The 13535-nt window shown below is 41.1% G+C and overlaps 1 protein-coding gene across 5 annotated transcripts in view; it reads right to left on the bottom strand.

Moving 5' to 3' along the window:
- Positions 1–1040: 1040 nt before the first annotated feature.
- The window catches only part of LOC147024177 (uncharacterized), a 133776-nt gene continuing 121281 nt past the window's right edge, over positions 1041–13535 (bottom strand). For 4 of the 5 annotated variants that reach the window (XM_085883833.1, XM_085883832.1, XM_085883834.1 and 1 more), the window contains 5 exons: positions 12247–12384; positions 8398–8475; positions 7015–8286; positions 4886–4930; positions 1041–4017 (listed from right to left, as the gene is read on the bottom strand). In XM_085883833.1, coding sequence (XP_085739959.1) covers positions 3895–4017; positions 4886–4930; positions 7015–8286; positions 8398–8475; positions 12247–12384 — 1656 coding nt within the window. In that variant the 3' untranslated portion in view covers positions 1041–3894. The remainder of the gene's footprint in view (positions 4018–4885; positions 4931–7014; positions 8287–8397; positions 8476–12246; positions 12385–13535) is intronic. The other variant, XM_085883835.1, reaches the window with a different exon arrangement.

The following is a 13535-nucleotide window of genomic DNA, read 5'->3' as shown; positions in this document are numbered from 1 at the left end:
TTTGGGCAGATCTTGGCGGGAGATGCCCCTTCGCACCCTTGTTGCTGCTGCCACTCCGCTCCTTTCATCCATCCCATGGAGATCGTGACCGCACGGTGCTCGTTGAATGGCGAGTGGCGAAGATGGTGGTAGCGTAGTTGTGGAAGGTGGCGTCGTGGTGTGAATGGCGTGATTGTTGGCGTCGTGTAGTGAATGGCGTGATTGTTGAGATGTTGGTTGTGGCGATGTTCGTTGTTGTTATTGCACCAAAATAACGACAGCAATAGAAAAACGGCTAACTAAAGCGTCGCAGCCTGAATGGATCACACATATTCCCTCTACACAACGGGTTTGGGCTAACTACACATGGACTTATCGATATATCTCACCTGAGGACCCTTTATGGTGTATTGCGAATTTCCACAACCGTAACAATATATATATATATATATATATATATATATATATATATATATATATATATATATATATATATATATATATATATTTATCTAACCCTAACAGCTGGACGCTTTCTTTTCTGCCAAGATACCCTTTGGGTTACCAGTGCACTCACTTTGGTTCCTCAAAGTTGACATGTAACACCTGCCATAACAACTTGTCCAGCCCAACTGATGAATGGATATGGCTCAAACTTGCGTCTTTCATGGCATTATTTTGTAATAAAAGTCATAATAGTAACTATGGCCAAATGTTCTGAGACTGAGATGCACAAAAGCGATTAATGAAGAATACAAACGTTCAAAACAGACAAACACCTTATATGGAAACCCCATTCCACTGATGGGAATATACCAGCTGCCCCACTCTCTGCTGCTCTGGAATTGATTAGATGGCCTAATAAATGGAACATGTGTTTCAACCCGAGTAAATCTTACAGTCTCACCGTGTCACTTCCGAAGGATCATCAAACTAACCTACACACTGTTTATTTGCATGGCAATCCACTGGAATCGGTTCAGTTGCATGAAATTCTGGGCCTAATCAATACATGACTCATGAAAGAATATGAACGATAATGCAAAAGGAAATGACAAAACTTGGCAAAATTGGTTTATTCATTGAAAAGTTACAGTCAAACTCAGTATATTTAGTGTTCATACAAAAAGCCAACTCGCCCCAAGCAAACAAAAAAATAAATTACAGGAACTGTTTGTGGGGTTGAAGCTGAGTTCATGCAACGCAATGGAACCAACATTGTGATTTGATGGAAGTCACATGAAACAGCAACCTGTTACAAAAAAGCGACAACACCGTGCATTCTCAGAAGGCTGATGTAAAAGATATATTTTCCCTGTAATTTTTTTAATCTACTTTTTAACAATAACCTGTTGGCATATCCCAAAAGTTACAACACCAACGCTTTAAATAGTGAAAAACGTCACCAATTATTGTTTTTTCTAAAGCAGAGGAGGCAAAACCAATTCCTTCCAACTCAAATCAATTTCAACAAACCTAAAGATATGAATGATTTTAAAACGATGATTATAAAAACGTTCACAACCTTCCCCAAATTACTTGAAACCAAAGCACAAACAAACAGTGTTTATTTACTAAAATTGCATCCTGGTAAAGTGACATTTTCTGTTTCTGAAATCAATTGCTTTCAAAAAAAAATAAATCTTTAATCCTTGCCAGCTGAGCATAAATATACAAACGATCCCATTGCATCTTGAACATTTTTCTTTACAAGTAATGCTATAAAGCCGTGTGTGCAAACGTACAGGGAAGTTTCTAATCTCCATCAACAAATGCGTTCACTTTCTTCGATCCACTTTCTTAATCATAAAGTTATAAACATTCTTCTTAAAATTCGCAATGCCTCTCCAGTTCTTCGCGGAAGCAAGAAGACGAGCATGATAGTGCTGGCATCTCACGAAGTTCCGGGTCTATTTTTTGATTGAATAAAACTATGTTACAAGCATGCTCAAAACAATTGAGCTTTCCATCACCTTTGCGATGGTTTCCTTTCATTTGGCAAAAATCTGTTCTCATTCTGTCCTGATTCTGAATCATTGTGGTGTGATACGACATCTTGAATGAGTGTGCACGCTATGACAATGTTGTACAATTGATTGACTGATTTTTGGCAACTTATGCTGTGGTCATACTCTGGTCGGTCATTCTGTCTTACCTGTTCTGCTCTGTGCTGCCTCGGGCTGAAACCGGTTGACCAGAGTTCTGGGAAAATATAAATAGTTTTAACATAATCCATCATTTCATCACACCTTATGACAGATAACTTATCGCATGTGGAGACAGCCTGGTCCAAGTGAATTTGGAAGCGGTCATTGTTATTTTGGAGTTTATGTTGCAATGCTTTGTTTTCTTGAGAATGCACAATGGTTAAGGGTATAAAATAAACCGTATACCAGAATTTTTCCAGTCACTGCAAGAGGAAGGTCTCCCATTATTTTTCAGAAGAAAAAGGAATGTTTGGCCAACTTGTCATGCTTCCAAAGTACAGTTCACAAGAATGAGCAGTCATGGGAATTTAAACAAAATGTATACTGATGATGAATTGTTTCTCTCTGCCGACAATGTGACTCAGTTTTCGATGTGAAACAGGTTTTACACTTTATTTGCCTTGTTTTCTGGTTAGCACGTGACTTCACACCAATGAGGATCACTTCGGACCACACCACAGTGTTCCAACTGTACAGGGTTTCGTAGAGAACAAGATATAACAGGATAGTGTAGTGTGACACCAAAATAACAGAGCTGGTAGGATAGAATGTAATTAGCGTTGTAACTCCATCATTAAAGATGTAAAAGCAACATAATCTCTTGTCTGTACATCACAATTATATTCAATAATGAGGCAAAATCATGGAACTCTCTGCAAAGATGAAGGTCTCAACACATGAGGAAGTATTTGAATATACACAAACAACCCGAAGCTCTGATTCGATTCATTGCAAATATAACTCTCCAAACTACAACATACCAAGAAGAAAATGACAAAAACAAAAAGTGATGAAAGAAGTGGCTAAACATGGTATTACTTATCATCAAAAGCTACTTATCATCGATACTACTATGTAAAACAGCAGCAACATTTTTGTTCACAGAGGTCTAGTTTCATGGAAGAACTAAAGGACAGAATATGGGAGGTTAACGGAGATGGTGGGACAGAAAGGAACAGGTGTGCACGTAGCATATGACCTTGCAAGATTAATGATAGGAGAGAAAGCTCATAGGTAGTAGCTGTCATCTCCATGATCACATGAAGATTTGTTTACTTTGCACTCTGATGAAACATATTCTTCCTTTCATCAACTCATCAATCACTTCAGTGGCTGTTGTCGAAGGCTTATCAAAGGCCCAAGCATCACAATGTTTCGAGAAATGAAGTTACAGTGTTTGCGTTGTGATATAGCTCCTCTATGTCCCAGAAGATAGCAGGCCTACCTAGTGTTCATCCTGTCACTATCCTTGCAGGGAGACCATTTCATACATTCACCACATCCAACCAAAAGTGGTTTTATAATGATGACCAAGAAATGACAAAATCATGTTTCAACAGATCCATTCACCTTCGGGAACATAACATGTAACATACATTGCTTCAGGGCAAGTGTTGCTACTTTGCCAGGAAAAAACAAAGTATTATTTTAAAAGTCTGTTATACCCCTGCTCATTATAGTTACCCACTGGAGGTGCTGAATCTGCAGTAACTCAGTGTCCATTGTCAAAGTCCTTTACTGATACTCAACTCTAATCTGTATGTTTCTTTCTTTCCATATAATAGACCTTTTCCTAATTTCCATCCTATCTTAGCACTCCTCCCTTCCCCACACTCCATGATGACTACTCTGCCTTACTGCTTACAATATTCGACACGGTAATTTTTCATTCTGTTTTGTCCCACGATCAAAGTGCCACCGTGTCCTTTCAGGCCTTCCGTTTGCGCGTCTCTGTGTTCCACATGCTTGATGTCAGATTTTGCAACATTCGAAGGCCTTTGTGGCCCTGTGTTGAGGCGCTCTCTGGATCACTTGAAGATGACTGACCATTCTATAGAAGGGACAGAAAGCAAGTAAAATGTCACATATGTACAGTAGCTTCATGAATCGTAAAATGACAATCCAACATAGCCAATGGTGTCAAGTATTGAAGCATTTTCAGCAAATGTAATATGGGATGTTGGCTTTACACCCGTCGGTGTCCGATTTCTGGCGAAGCATAACATCCAAACATGTTAATGAAGACACCCTATTGACTATAGTCTAAAGCTGAAAGAGAGAGGACTAAGGGAATACAAATGACTTCAATGCAGGAGGCCATAAAGCCCATCAAGTCTGTGCAATTGTGACAACATCTTTGTACTCCTCCCCCATCCCCATTATTTCGAGATACCTATCCCAACTCGATTTTAAAACTATCCACTGACTCGACTGTCACTACCCTTACAGGGAGACCATTCCATAAATTCACTCCTCTCTGAGTGAAAGACCCCTGCCTTACTACTGTCCTAACTCTCCCCTTCTTTACTCTTAAACCACAACCCCCTTGTCCTGTCAGTGTCCATTCTGCTGAAAAACTCTTCTGCGCTTAATTTGCCTCTATCCTCATTTTCTTAAACATCTCGATCAAGTCCCCTCATAATCACCTTCTATAATGTAAAATGTCCTCTCTCTCGTTCAGCTGCTCCTCATAGCTTGGGATTTTATCTCCTAAACGTTGTTGGGATGTTTACCGCAGTGTGACTCGAATTAAGACTGACTTTTCAAACATTAGTCTTTTGTCAGAACAAAAACAAATTCTCTATTTTTATCTCCTAAGACATCAGAATCGTTTTCACCTTAGCCATATTACGATGACCAAATGTGCAGTGGGCCTTTGACCCGGTCTATATCTGATATCCATTCTGACATTTCCTCACCTGTTCCACTGGCGGTGATGAATGAAACAAGGTGTGATCAGTGCTCTGTCGTGACACAGACGTAAAATAAGACAAAGATTTGTTAATTGCATCTTACTTCAGTTGTAATTAAAACATTCATAGCTACGTGAAATGTGCACATGCTCGTACGAGCACACCTTCGAGTCCTATGTTGGTCTGAATGCGTTGAATATATGAATGGTCGAACAAAACATCTTCACCTTCATCACTCTGGCTTCCCATTGAGAGCATTACATTGACTCAATCGTTTTTGAATGATCGAATAGTAAGTACCTTTGTCATAACTATGTGTATGATGGTTGTGTAATTTTTCTTTCCCGGGGAAAGCAAAACAAACGTCTGAATAAATTAATCTGGAGAATTTGAATATCCTTAATCCATCATTATAATCTTGCCCATAATTTTATGTGATAACATACTTTAAGCAAGAAACCGAGCTGTTAGGGTTACCGAACATACTTGAAACAAGAATGGCATTCGGTGGCGCGCATACCTCCACCAGGATCAACAGTTTACATTCTGTCTCCCACTGATAGGCTGGATCTGGATCCGGACATGAACCAAAATCTAAATGCGTTGTTCCTGCCACCTACCCAATCCATCCAATCCATTGGGACCATACTCTGTGCAGAGCATTGGTGCTGCCTAAGCAGTCTCCTGTCTCCAGTATTAGGCATAATCCTGGACGTGTCGCCACTCCGACAGAGGAAACGAGAATGGCTCAATCATCCCAGCAAGCTGGTACTCATTTTGCCGACTTCAGAAGCACGACAGGCTGAGTCAACTCCACCTGGTATTCATTTAACAATCAAGCAGGATTTGAGCTCAAGACCCTAGGATCCCAAGCCCACGACCCTAACCATTAAGCCAACACCAGGCATACCGACCCAACTCATCCACCAAGCTTTGTTATTACTCATCCACAATTTTGAAATATCATGCTGCTCTATTATATAGTTTTTGACCCAATTTCTCAATGGTGAAGGATCACATTTTAAAAAAAATTTAATTCTCAGTTCCCGATCTTTACCAAAATTGAATCATTCCGTCCTTGTCACACACCCAACTCCACCAAGTTTCAACCGATTCAGTCAACAACTTTTGAAATATCGTGCTATATATCCTTTTTGGCCTTATATATCAATGGCGAACAATCACTTTAAAAATTCTAGTCGTCGGATCTGGATCTTCACCAAAACCGAACCAGTTCGTCCTTCTCGCACCCCTAACCTGTCCACCAAATTTTGTCTGAATCTGTCCACAACGTTTGTAGATATCCTGCTCACAGCCAAACAGACAGGTGAAAACATAACCTCCACCCACCCTTGGCGGCGGAGTTACCAAGAAAACCTTTCAAATAGAGTGGAATATTACAAACTATAATTTCAGACATTCCACGAGTGAATGCAACATGTCTTGCCCTTGGATTTGGTGTGAGTGTCACATTTTCAGATTTGAAAACTTCAATTGGCAAGGTAAGAGAAAATTCCACACAACATGATTCTTACTTCTACCACCGAAGGGGGATGGGGGTTATGTTTTCACCCCTATCTGTTTGTTTGTCTGCTTGCTGTCTGTCTGTGAGCAGGATATCTCAAAAGCGTATGGATGGATTTGGACGACATTTGGTGGACAAGACGGGTGTGTTCCAAAGACTAAATGAATAGATTTTCGTGAAGATATGGATCCGGATACTGCAATTTTAAAAGTGATTCTTCACGATTGAGATATAGGGCCAAAAACGATATATAGCACAATATTTCAAAAAGCTGTGGATGTATTATGACAAAAATTGTAAGCTGGTGTGGATGAGTTGGGTATGTGACAAAAACAAGCCGATTACATTTTGGGTAATGTCCGGATGCGGATCCGGCCTATCAGTAGGATACAAAACATAAGCTGTTCAGCCTGGCAGAGGTTTGCGCTCTCGAGTGCCATTCTAATTTCCAATGCACTCATCAGGAAATATAACAAAAAATAACAGGTTGTAAAATCTGTGTTCGTGCAACGTTCGAAACAAAATAGCAATACACTATATTGTGTGTTTGACTAACTATTACCCTCAAGATTATTTGTACTTTAAAAGTTTTCATCACAATCCAACCAACCTTGAGGTCCTCATCTTCACTTCGCTGTGACATTGCTGGTAGGACAAGTCCTTTCCTGCACGTGCTAAAAGTCTCATTATGAAGACAACCCTCTGCTGATGCCATTACGTCTATCTCACTTCCACTTTCTGTGGGCAACTCAGAACCATCATTCAAGCTGGTGCTTCTTTGACTGTCCACAGTAGGTGGGTTGATCTGATCTTCATATGGACTTCGTGGCACAACCTTGGTTTGTCGACCATGACCACCAGATCCCTCCACCAAAAGGTCCAAGGTCTTCTTACCAGAACGACTACCTGAGCGCAAGGCTGAGGTCAGAGCAACCAGTTGCTTACGTGGGAAGCGAATCTTGAACTTTGACTTTCCACTGTGGTCTTCTGCACCTGAATGTGGTACTTGCTTTTGTGATTCCATATTGGAGGTTCTGGGATGCTCTGATGATGTTTCTTTTGCACTGGTTTTCCTGTCTGGTGATGCTGGTTGCATTTCTTGAAGAAGTCTCATCTCGTTAAGAGCATAATTAACACCTCCGCCCTCCGTTTCATCGACAACTTCCTCTGTTACAAAGTTAGCATCTTCTACACATGAAACCTCCTCCTGGTTCATTGTTAGCTCATTCTGTTGCTCAAATCTTTTGACAAAATCATCATTTTGAAACGAGTTCCCATCATTTTCCATCTTTCTGAAATCTTCCTCAAGCTCGCCGTCTTCAAATATGGTGGAGAGTCGTTTGTAAGCTTGTCGGATGTCCATTGGTTCCTCAAAGAATACCACAATCTGCTTTGACTCCTCTTTGGGATCGCCATCACCATCCTCAACCTGTCCCATTTCTGCAGGTGCTGCCATGTTCTTTGTCAAAGTGTTATCTTCTGATACCAGTCTGCTCGCTTCATCATGTGACATTGCTTGAACTCTATTTTCTCCAATCACAAATGCCAACATCTCTTTCTCCGTTTCTTGCTCACAATAACTATCTTCACCCTTTGTAGCAAGTGGTGATATCTCCTCAATATAGCGAACTGTAATTCTTCTCCTATCAGACGTTCTCTTAGGTTGCTGTTCTGCACTTTTACTGTCGACATTATCGACGCACGTTTTCTCACCATATGATTCACTGAAATCACAAGAAGCTGATAATTTGCTCATTTTTTCTTCACTGCATTCACGTCCAAGCTCTGGCTCAACATCCTCCAGCAATTTCTGTGGCCTGTCTGGTTCAGCCAATTTAGTAACAGTGTATGGAGACTCCAGGTTGAGGTCCTCCAGAGATTCCTGCAAGAAAAACTCAAGATGATTAAATGTTGTTTGCATTCAGGTTTATGTTGGAATGTGAGAATTGATTACAAGAGACAAATATCGATTTAAGTTACAGATGATGCTCACCCAGTCCCTTGAAGCTGGAGAGCTCTCTGTAGAAGATAAACTATCATCGCTCGAAATGCTGCTCAGTGAATCCGAATGCTGGCACACAACACGCAGCATGTAACAGGTAGTCACTCTTCATGTTGCCCCTTTCTATATTTTAATTTATTCTAGTAGATATCTACATAATATATATGCAAAAATGGTGGATTCATCAATTCCTCATTGTACACTCTCTTTTTCTCCTCCCAAACCCCTTTTCCGTTCCTCTCCTCTCCTTCCCAACTCAACAAAGTGTGGCCACATTCAATGATGGATTGTCAGAGATTGACGAATTTCTGGTGTATATGTGGCCAAAATTCATCAAGGTGAATTTTCAGTGTTCTGTAAAAGTGACCTAGATAGAAGGCCTTTAACAGTAACGTCGCGATGACAATGTGTCCTTACTTGCCAAGTCCACACTTACTGTCAAGATTCATTTGCTCATGATATCACTCAAACAACAGAGACGATAAAAAATAATGACAAAGTGCTCTCCAATGTCAGTCATCCCAACCATTTAGGATATCTAGTGGGGCAACTCAGCATAACAATTGTGCATTTTGTGAGGAAAGCACCAAATTTGGCACACCGGTAGCCTATCATATTATGAACAGATTTGGATATTGGGCCATCTCAAAATTTTTGATGGCAGTGGAAAATGGCTGCCACAGCCATCAGTGGCTGAATTTGAGATGGCCCAATATCCAAATCTGTTCATAATATGATAGGCTACCGGTGTGCCAAATTTGGTGCTTTCCTCACAAAATGCACAATTGTTATGCTATATTTAGCTAAGTTGCCCCACTAATCGAGGTTACGTAGCATTGAATATGCTCCATTCGACCAGGAGGAATATAAAATGCTCCGACAGGTCTTTTCAGAGATATCTGGAAAGATCTATGAGTGTGGGTGGGGTGGAGAGGAATATGGGACTTTGGCAAGGCTCATGTCAGTTTGCATTCGCAGGCAGTTCCAACAAGAGTTTTTATGAACTGAGAGTTGACAAAGGTATGCCAACCACCATAGGAAACAAAGTAAGGCTGGCTGACATTTTGGGCGTTATCCCTTTGTTCGCGTGAGAGAGCAGGACTAATGGTTCGACGAATGCACCTCTCTTGCTCCAATGCAGGATCGATGCCAGAAATGTCAGTTTTACTTCGATTCCCAAGGTGGTTGGCCTACCTTCGTCAACCTTCAGTTAATAATGCCTGTAGGTGGGGTGTACTTTATTGAGAGGACGAGAGGAGTCTCGGGTTTCAGTAATTCACACCTGTAGGTCACAGCTGGGTTTTTATGAAGACCGAATGAAGGCATTTTGCATCTACTAAAGATTAGCCACTTAATACAGCCAGATCCATTGGATGATGGAGGCTTCAGAAGAAAGCTTCTGTACTCGGATCAAATAGTTCCACTTGGTTGACCACTTGATGAAGTGCTCTAAAGAAGATGGAGATTACAATGCAGAATAATGACGTCAATAAAATTTGGCAATGGTACTGCAGTGTCTCTTTCATGCAATTGTGACAACATAACTTTTTGGGATTGCCCTCCTTTGCATGTACAATGTACATACAGTGTAAATATGTTTGGGAGGGCTTGGGGGTAGTTGGTTGCAGTTTTGTGGTGGTTTGCTGACTTTGCTGTCCCATAAATTATGATTATGAAAACATAAGCTTCCTTCTTTGTCAGGCTGTTACTACGGCACAGTACATGTGAATAAAATAATGATGTCGACCTCAGGTTCTGCCATTTGCTAATGTAACAGAGTTTGCTTCCATCGATACCTGGTTCAGCAACTAAAGGCCCGGTCACACCTTGACGGTTTAGCCAGCAATGGCAACGTGTTAAAATTTATGTAAAACGCTGGCTTACGTTGAACTTTTGATGTTTTTTTTTAAAGATTCGGACATATTCATAGCGACTTGGTCTTATGTGTAACGCATTGGTAACTACACAGAACGTTTCGTTGTGTTATAGATAACTTATACCAACGAATGCTGAACCTGTTGTCGGCCTACACAACCGATGCCCAACGATAGTCTAACTCAGGCATAGCGCGTTGCACGCATCGCCGACGATGTCGTGACGTAGCCTATTAAAAGGCTGACGCACAACGATTCGAATCATAACTGCCGTAGAAATGGAAGGGTCAAAATCGCGGTCACACCTTGGCGATCTTGCCAGCGTATGCCGACGTAACAAAAAGTGTGTCTAAAACGTTGGGGCACGTCAAATACGGTATGGGTAAGTTTGGTATACGTGAGTACAACGCTAAATACGCTATCATAAGTCGTAGTAAGTAGAGTACGTCGTAAAATTTTGAACATGTTCAAAATTTTAGGACGTACTCGGCGTATGACACACGTTCCGCATGCGATGGGGATAAGTTTTACACACGATATGTGGACGCTTACACACGTCCACAAAGGCTACTTATAAGCTACTCATAAGTCGAAACACGTCGCGGTAATGTCTTTTTTACGCGAAACTTATTTCTAACTTATGTTTGACGTGCTTTGAACCAATTCTTTACGTAGTCCCAACACACATCGACGTATGTAGACGTATTCCATGACGTCTTCCGGTCGACAAAAAAAAAAAAATAATGAATGTGTTTCTCGCTTACAACTGCCATATAAAGACGTGTTCCCAGCGGTTTTGGGAATTGGTATATAAAAATGGTGTTCATAAAAGGGGAACCCAACAGTGTTTTCAAGTCCTTTTTGAGTCGATGTCCATGTCAGCAGTAACAGTATCAGTATCAGTATCAGTGTTAGTATGAGTATTAGTAGTAGTTTGTTCATGTTGGCAGTAGTAGGTGGGTGTGAGGGGGAGGGTGTGGGTTATGATGGATCGTCCTTGCGTCCGCGTGTCCACGGGTAGGTTCATAGGCTGCCACTCAACGATTTAAATGGCTGCATCTCCACTATTGAAAGTAGACGCTTGCGCTCAACAATTGGATTTTTTTTACACTCAACGACTTTGAAATGGTACCACTCAGCTAGTTTCATTGTTTACAATGAACGATTTAAATTGCTGTCACTCGCCTTTGTTTTTTTTTATTTTTTTTTATTTTTTTTTTTGACTCTGGGGTTTGGAAATTTGAAGCGTTTCTTCTGAACGTGTTAAAACGCTCAAACTCGACTATTTTAAATAGACGCTGCCGATAGACAATTGGAATCGTAGCCAAGCTAGACATCGAAGTGTGAACATCCTCGTCATGCCGAAGAAAAGTTTGAAGAATGCTGCAAATAAGTGTCCTGGCCGTGGCCGTGGACGCTGACGCAAGGACGATCCATTATACCGACGTCTTTCAGCCTATGAGTAACTTAAAAGTAACGTCTGTCGACGTGTGGCAACGATCGCGTAACGTGCCAACAACACATTAATCATAGGTTAGAAATAAGTTTCGGGTACGCTAAACATTACCTCGGCGTGTCTCAACTTATGATTAACTTACAAGTAGCATGTGTTGACGTCTGTCAACGATCGCAGACCGTGCCTACAACTTGTGGCCAGCGTAGCGGAACGTGTGAGTCATACGCCGGCATACGTCGTGAAATTTCAAGCATGAAAAAATTTGAGGACAACCGAAAAGTACGTTTAAAGCCAACGTACAACGACTTATGGCAACGTACTACGACGTATGCCAGCGTGCTCTTAATGTTATCAAAACTTACCCATAACGTATTCAACGTTTGCCAGCGTTTTAGAAAAAAAATTCAAAAATCGGCATACGTTGGCTAAAACGTCAAGGTGTGACCGGGCCTTAAAGGAGTTACATGAACTTCCCAGTAAACACAAGGTATGTTATCGGCCTCATCGCACCTTCAGACTATCACTGAGTTTTTCCTCCGTCTCTTCCTCTTCTTCTTTGGTTTGCCTCTGTTCCTTTGTTTGCTCTGCCACCTTCTCCACGTCCTCATAACCATCCTTCATAACCAAAGGGCTGTGTATGGGTGGTACCTGCACAAACATGAAGTCCCACAGATAAGCAACCACTTCTGGGTTCCAGATTTCAAAAACTATCATCACAAATGTCATGTCTTCTTCCAGATATACACGTGTTATCTCGACAAAACAACGGAGCTGTGGTTTGGCTCATCTCATGGGGAAGTGTTATCATACCATTAAAAGTGGCTCAATGTGTAAAACAAGGAAGGTTTATTGGCTCAGGAGTAGCAAAGCAAACAAGAATAACAATTTTTTTTTTGTCATTGAGGACAAGCAGCCTGTCTGATCCAAAAGCATTTTCTTTACCGACATACCATCAAGTTGCTATATAACTAAGATTATGACGGCATTTAGTAATCAAACACTGCGCAGCATATGGGACTATCTACATAGTACATATGCAGGAGCAGTGGAACAAGGTACATTTAGATGAATAAATGGAAGAAAAAGAGGGGATGGAAAGAGGATGGGGGAGAAAAGAGAAAGCAGGAAAGTTGAGGAGGGTAGAAAAAAATGAGAAGGGAAGTTATAGGATTGAGTGGGAGGGAAGGAGGATGTACGAGACATCTGAAGTTGGGGGTGGTGTTCAAGGTCCACCATCTCTGTATCATGTATGTGTAAACTATAGATGGGTATCATACACACCAAATTAGACATCTGCCAAAATTGGTTCAAGACAAGTTTCCACGGTTCAGGGTTCGGCCATCAACAAGCTGAGTAAGATCGTGGCAAAAAGTTCCTAGTTATGAGCCTCTACAACCGTAGAATATTTGCTGAACAGCTGTTCTTAATGATGGCAGTGAGAGTGACATGCACAAATAAGAAATACAGCTTTCAACTGACTTGACTTATTTGAATGGTTGTTGTACCATTCGATGTCACGAGAGCAAGCAATGGATGATCGGTCGAGTAAGGGTGGTAAAAGGTTTCCTGTCTGAAGCTTATTAGTAAAGATCACCAAATTCATGATCAACCAGTCCAGGTGTAGGGTCTGCAGTTAGTAGAATATACAATATCAATAATACAACTGGCATCTTTCAAAACCAGAGTTGCCTTGTCTAAACTTCCACTGAGTATCCTTGAATGGCATTGGGAACTTCTTCTTTCGTACTCGGCATATGGCTGCAGGTAGCATTATTTGCTAGGGGTGCAGCTTTGCCGCT

This window comes from Eptatretus burgeri, chromosome 6, assembly GCF_056783735.1.
Source record: "Eptatretus burgeri isolate ZD-2024b chromosome 6, Ebu_testis_v1, whole genome shotgun sequence".
NCBI lineage: Eukaryota > Metazoa > Chordata > Myxini > Myxiniformes > Myxinidae > Eptatretus > Eptatretus burgeri.
This window is presented reverse-complemented; position numbering and strand designations above follow the sequence as displayed.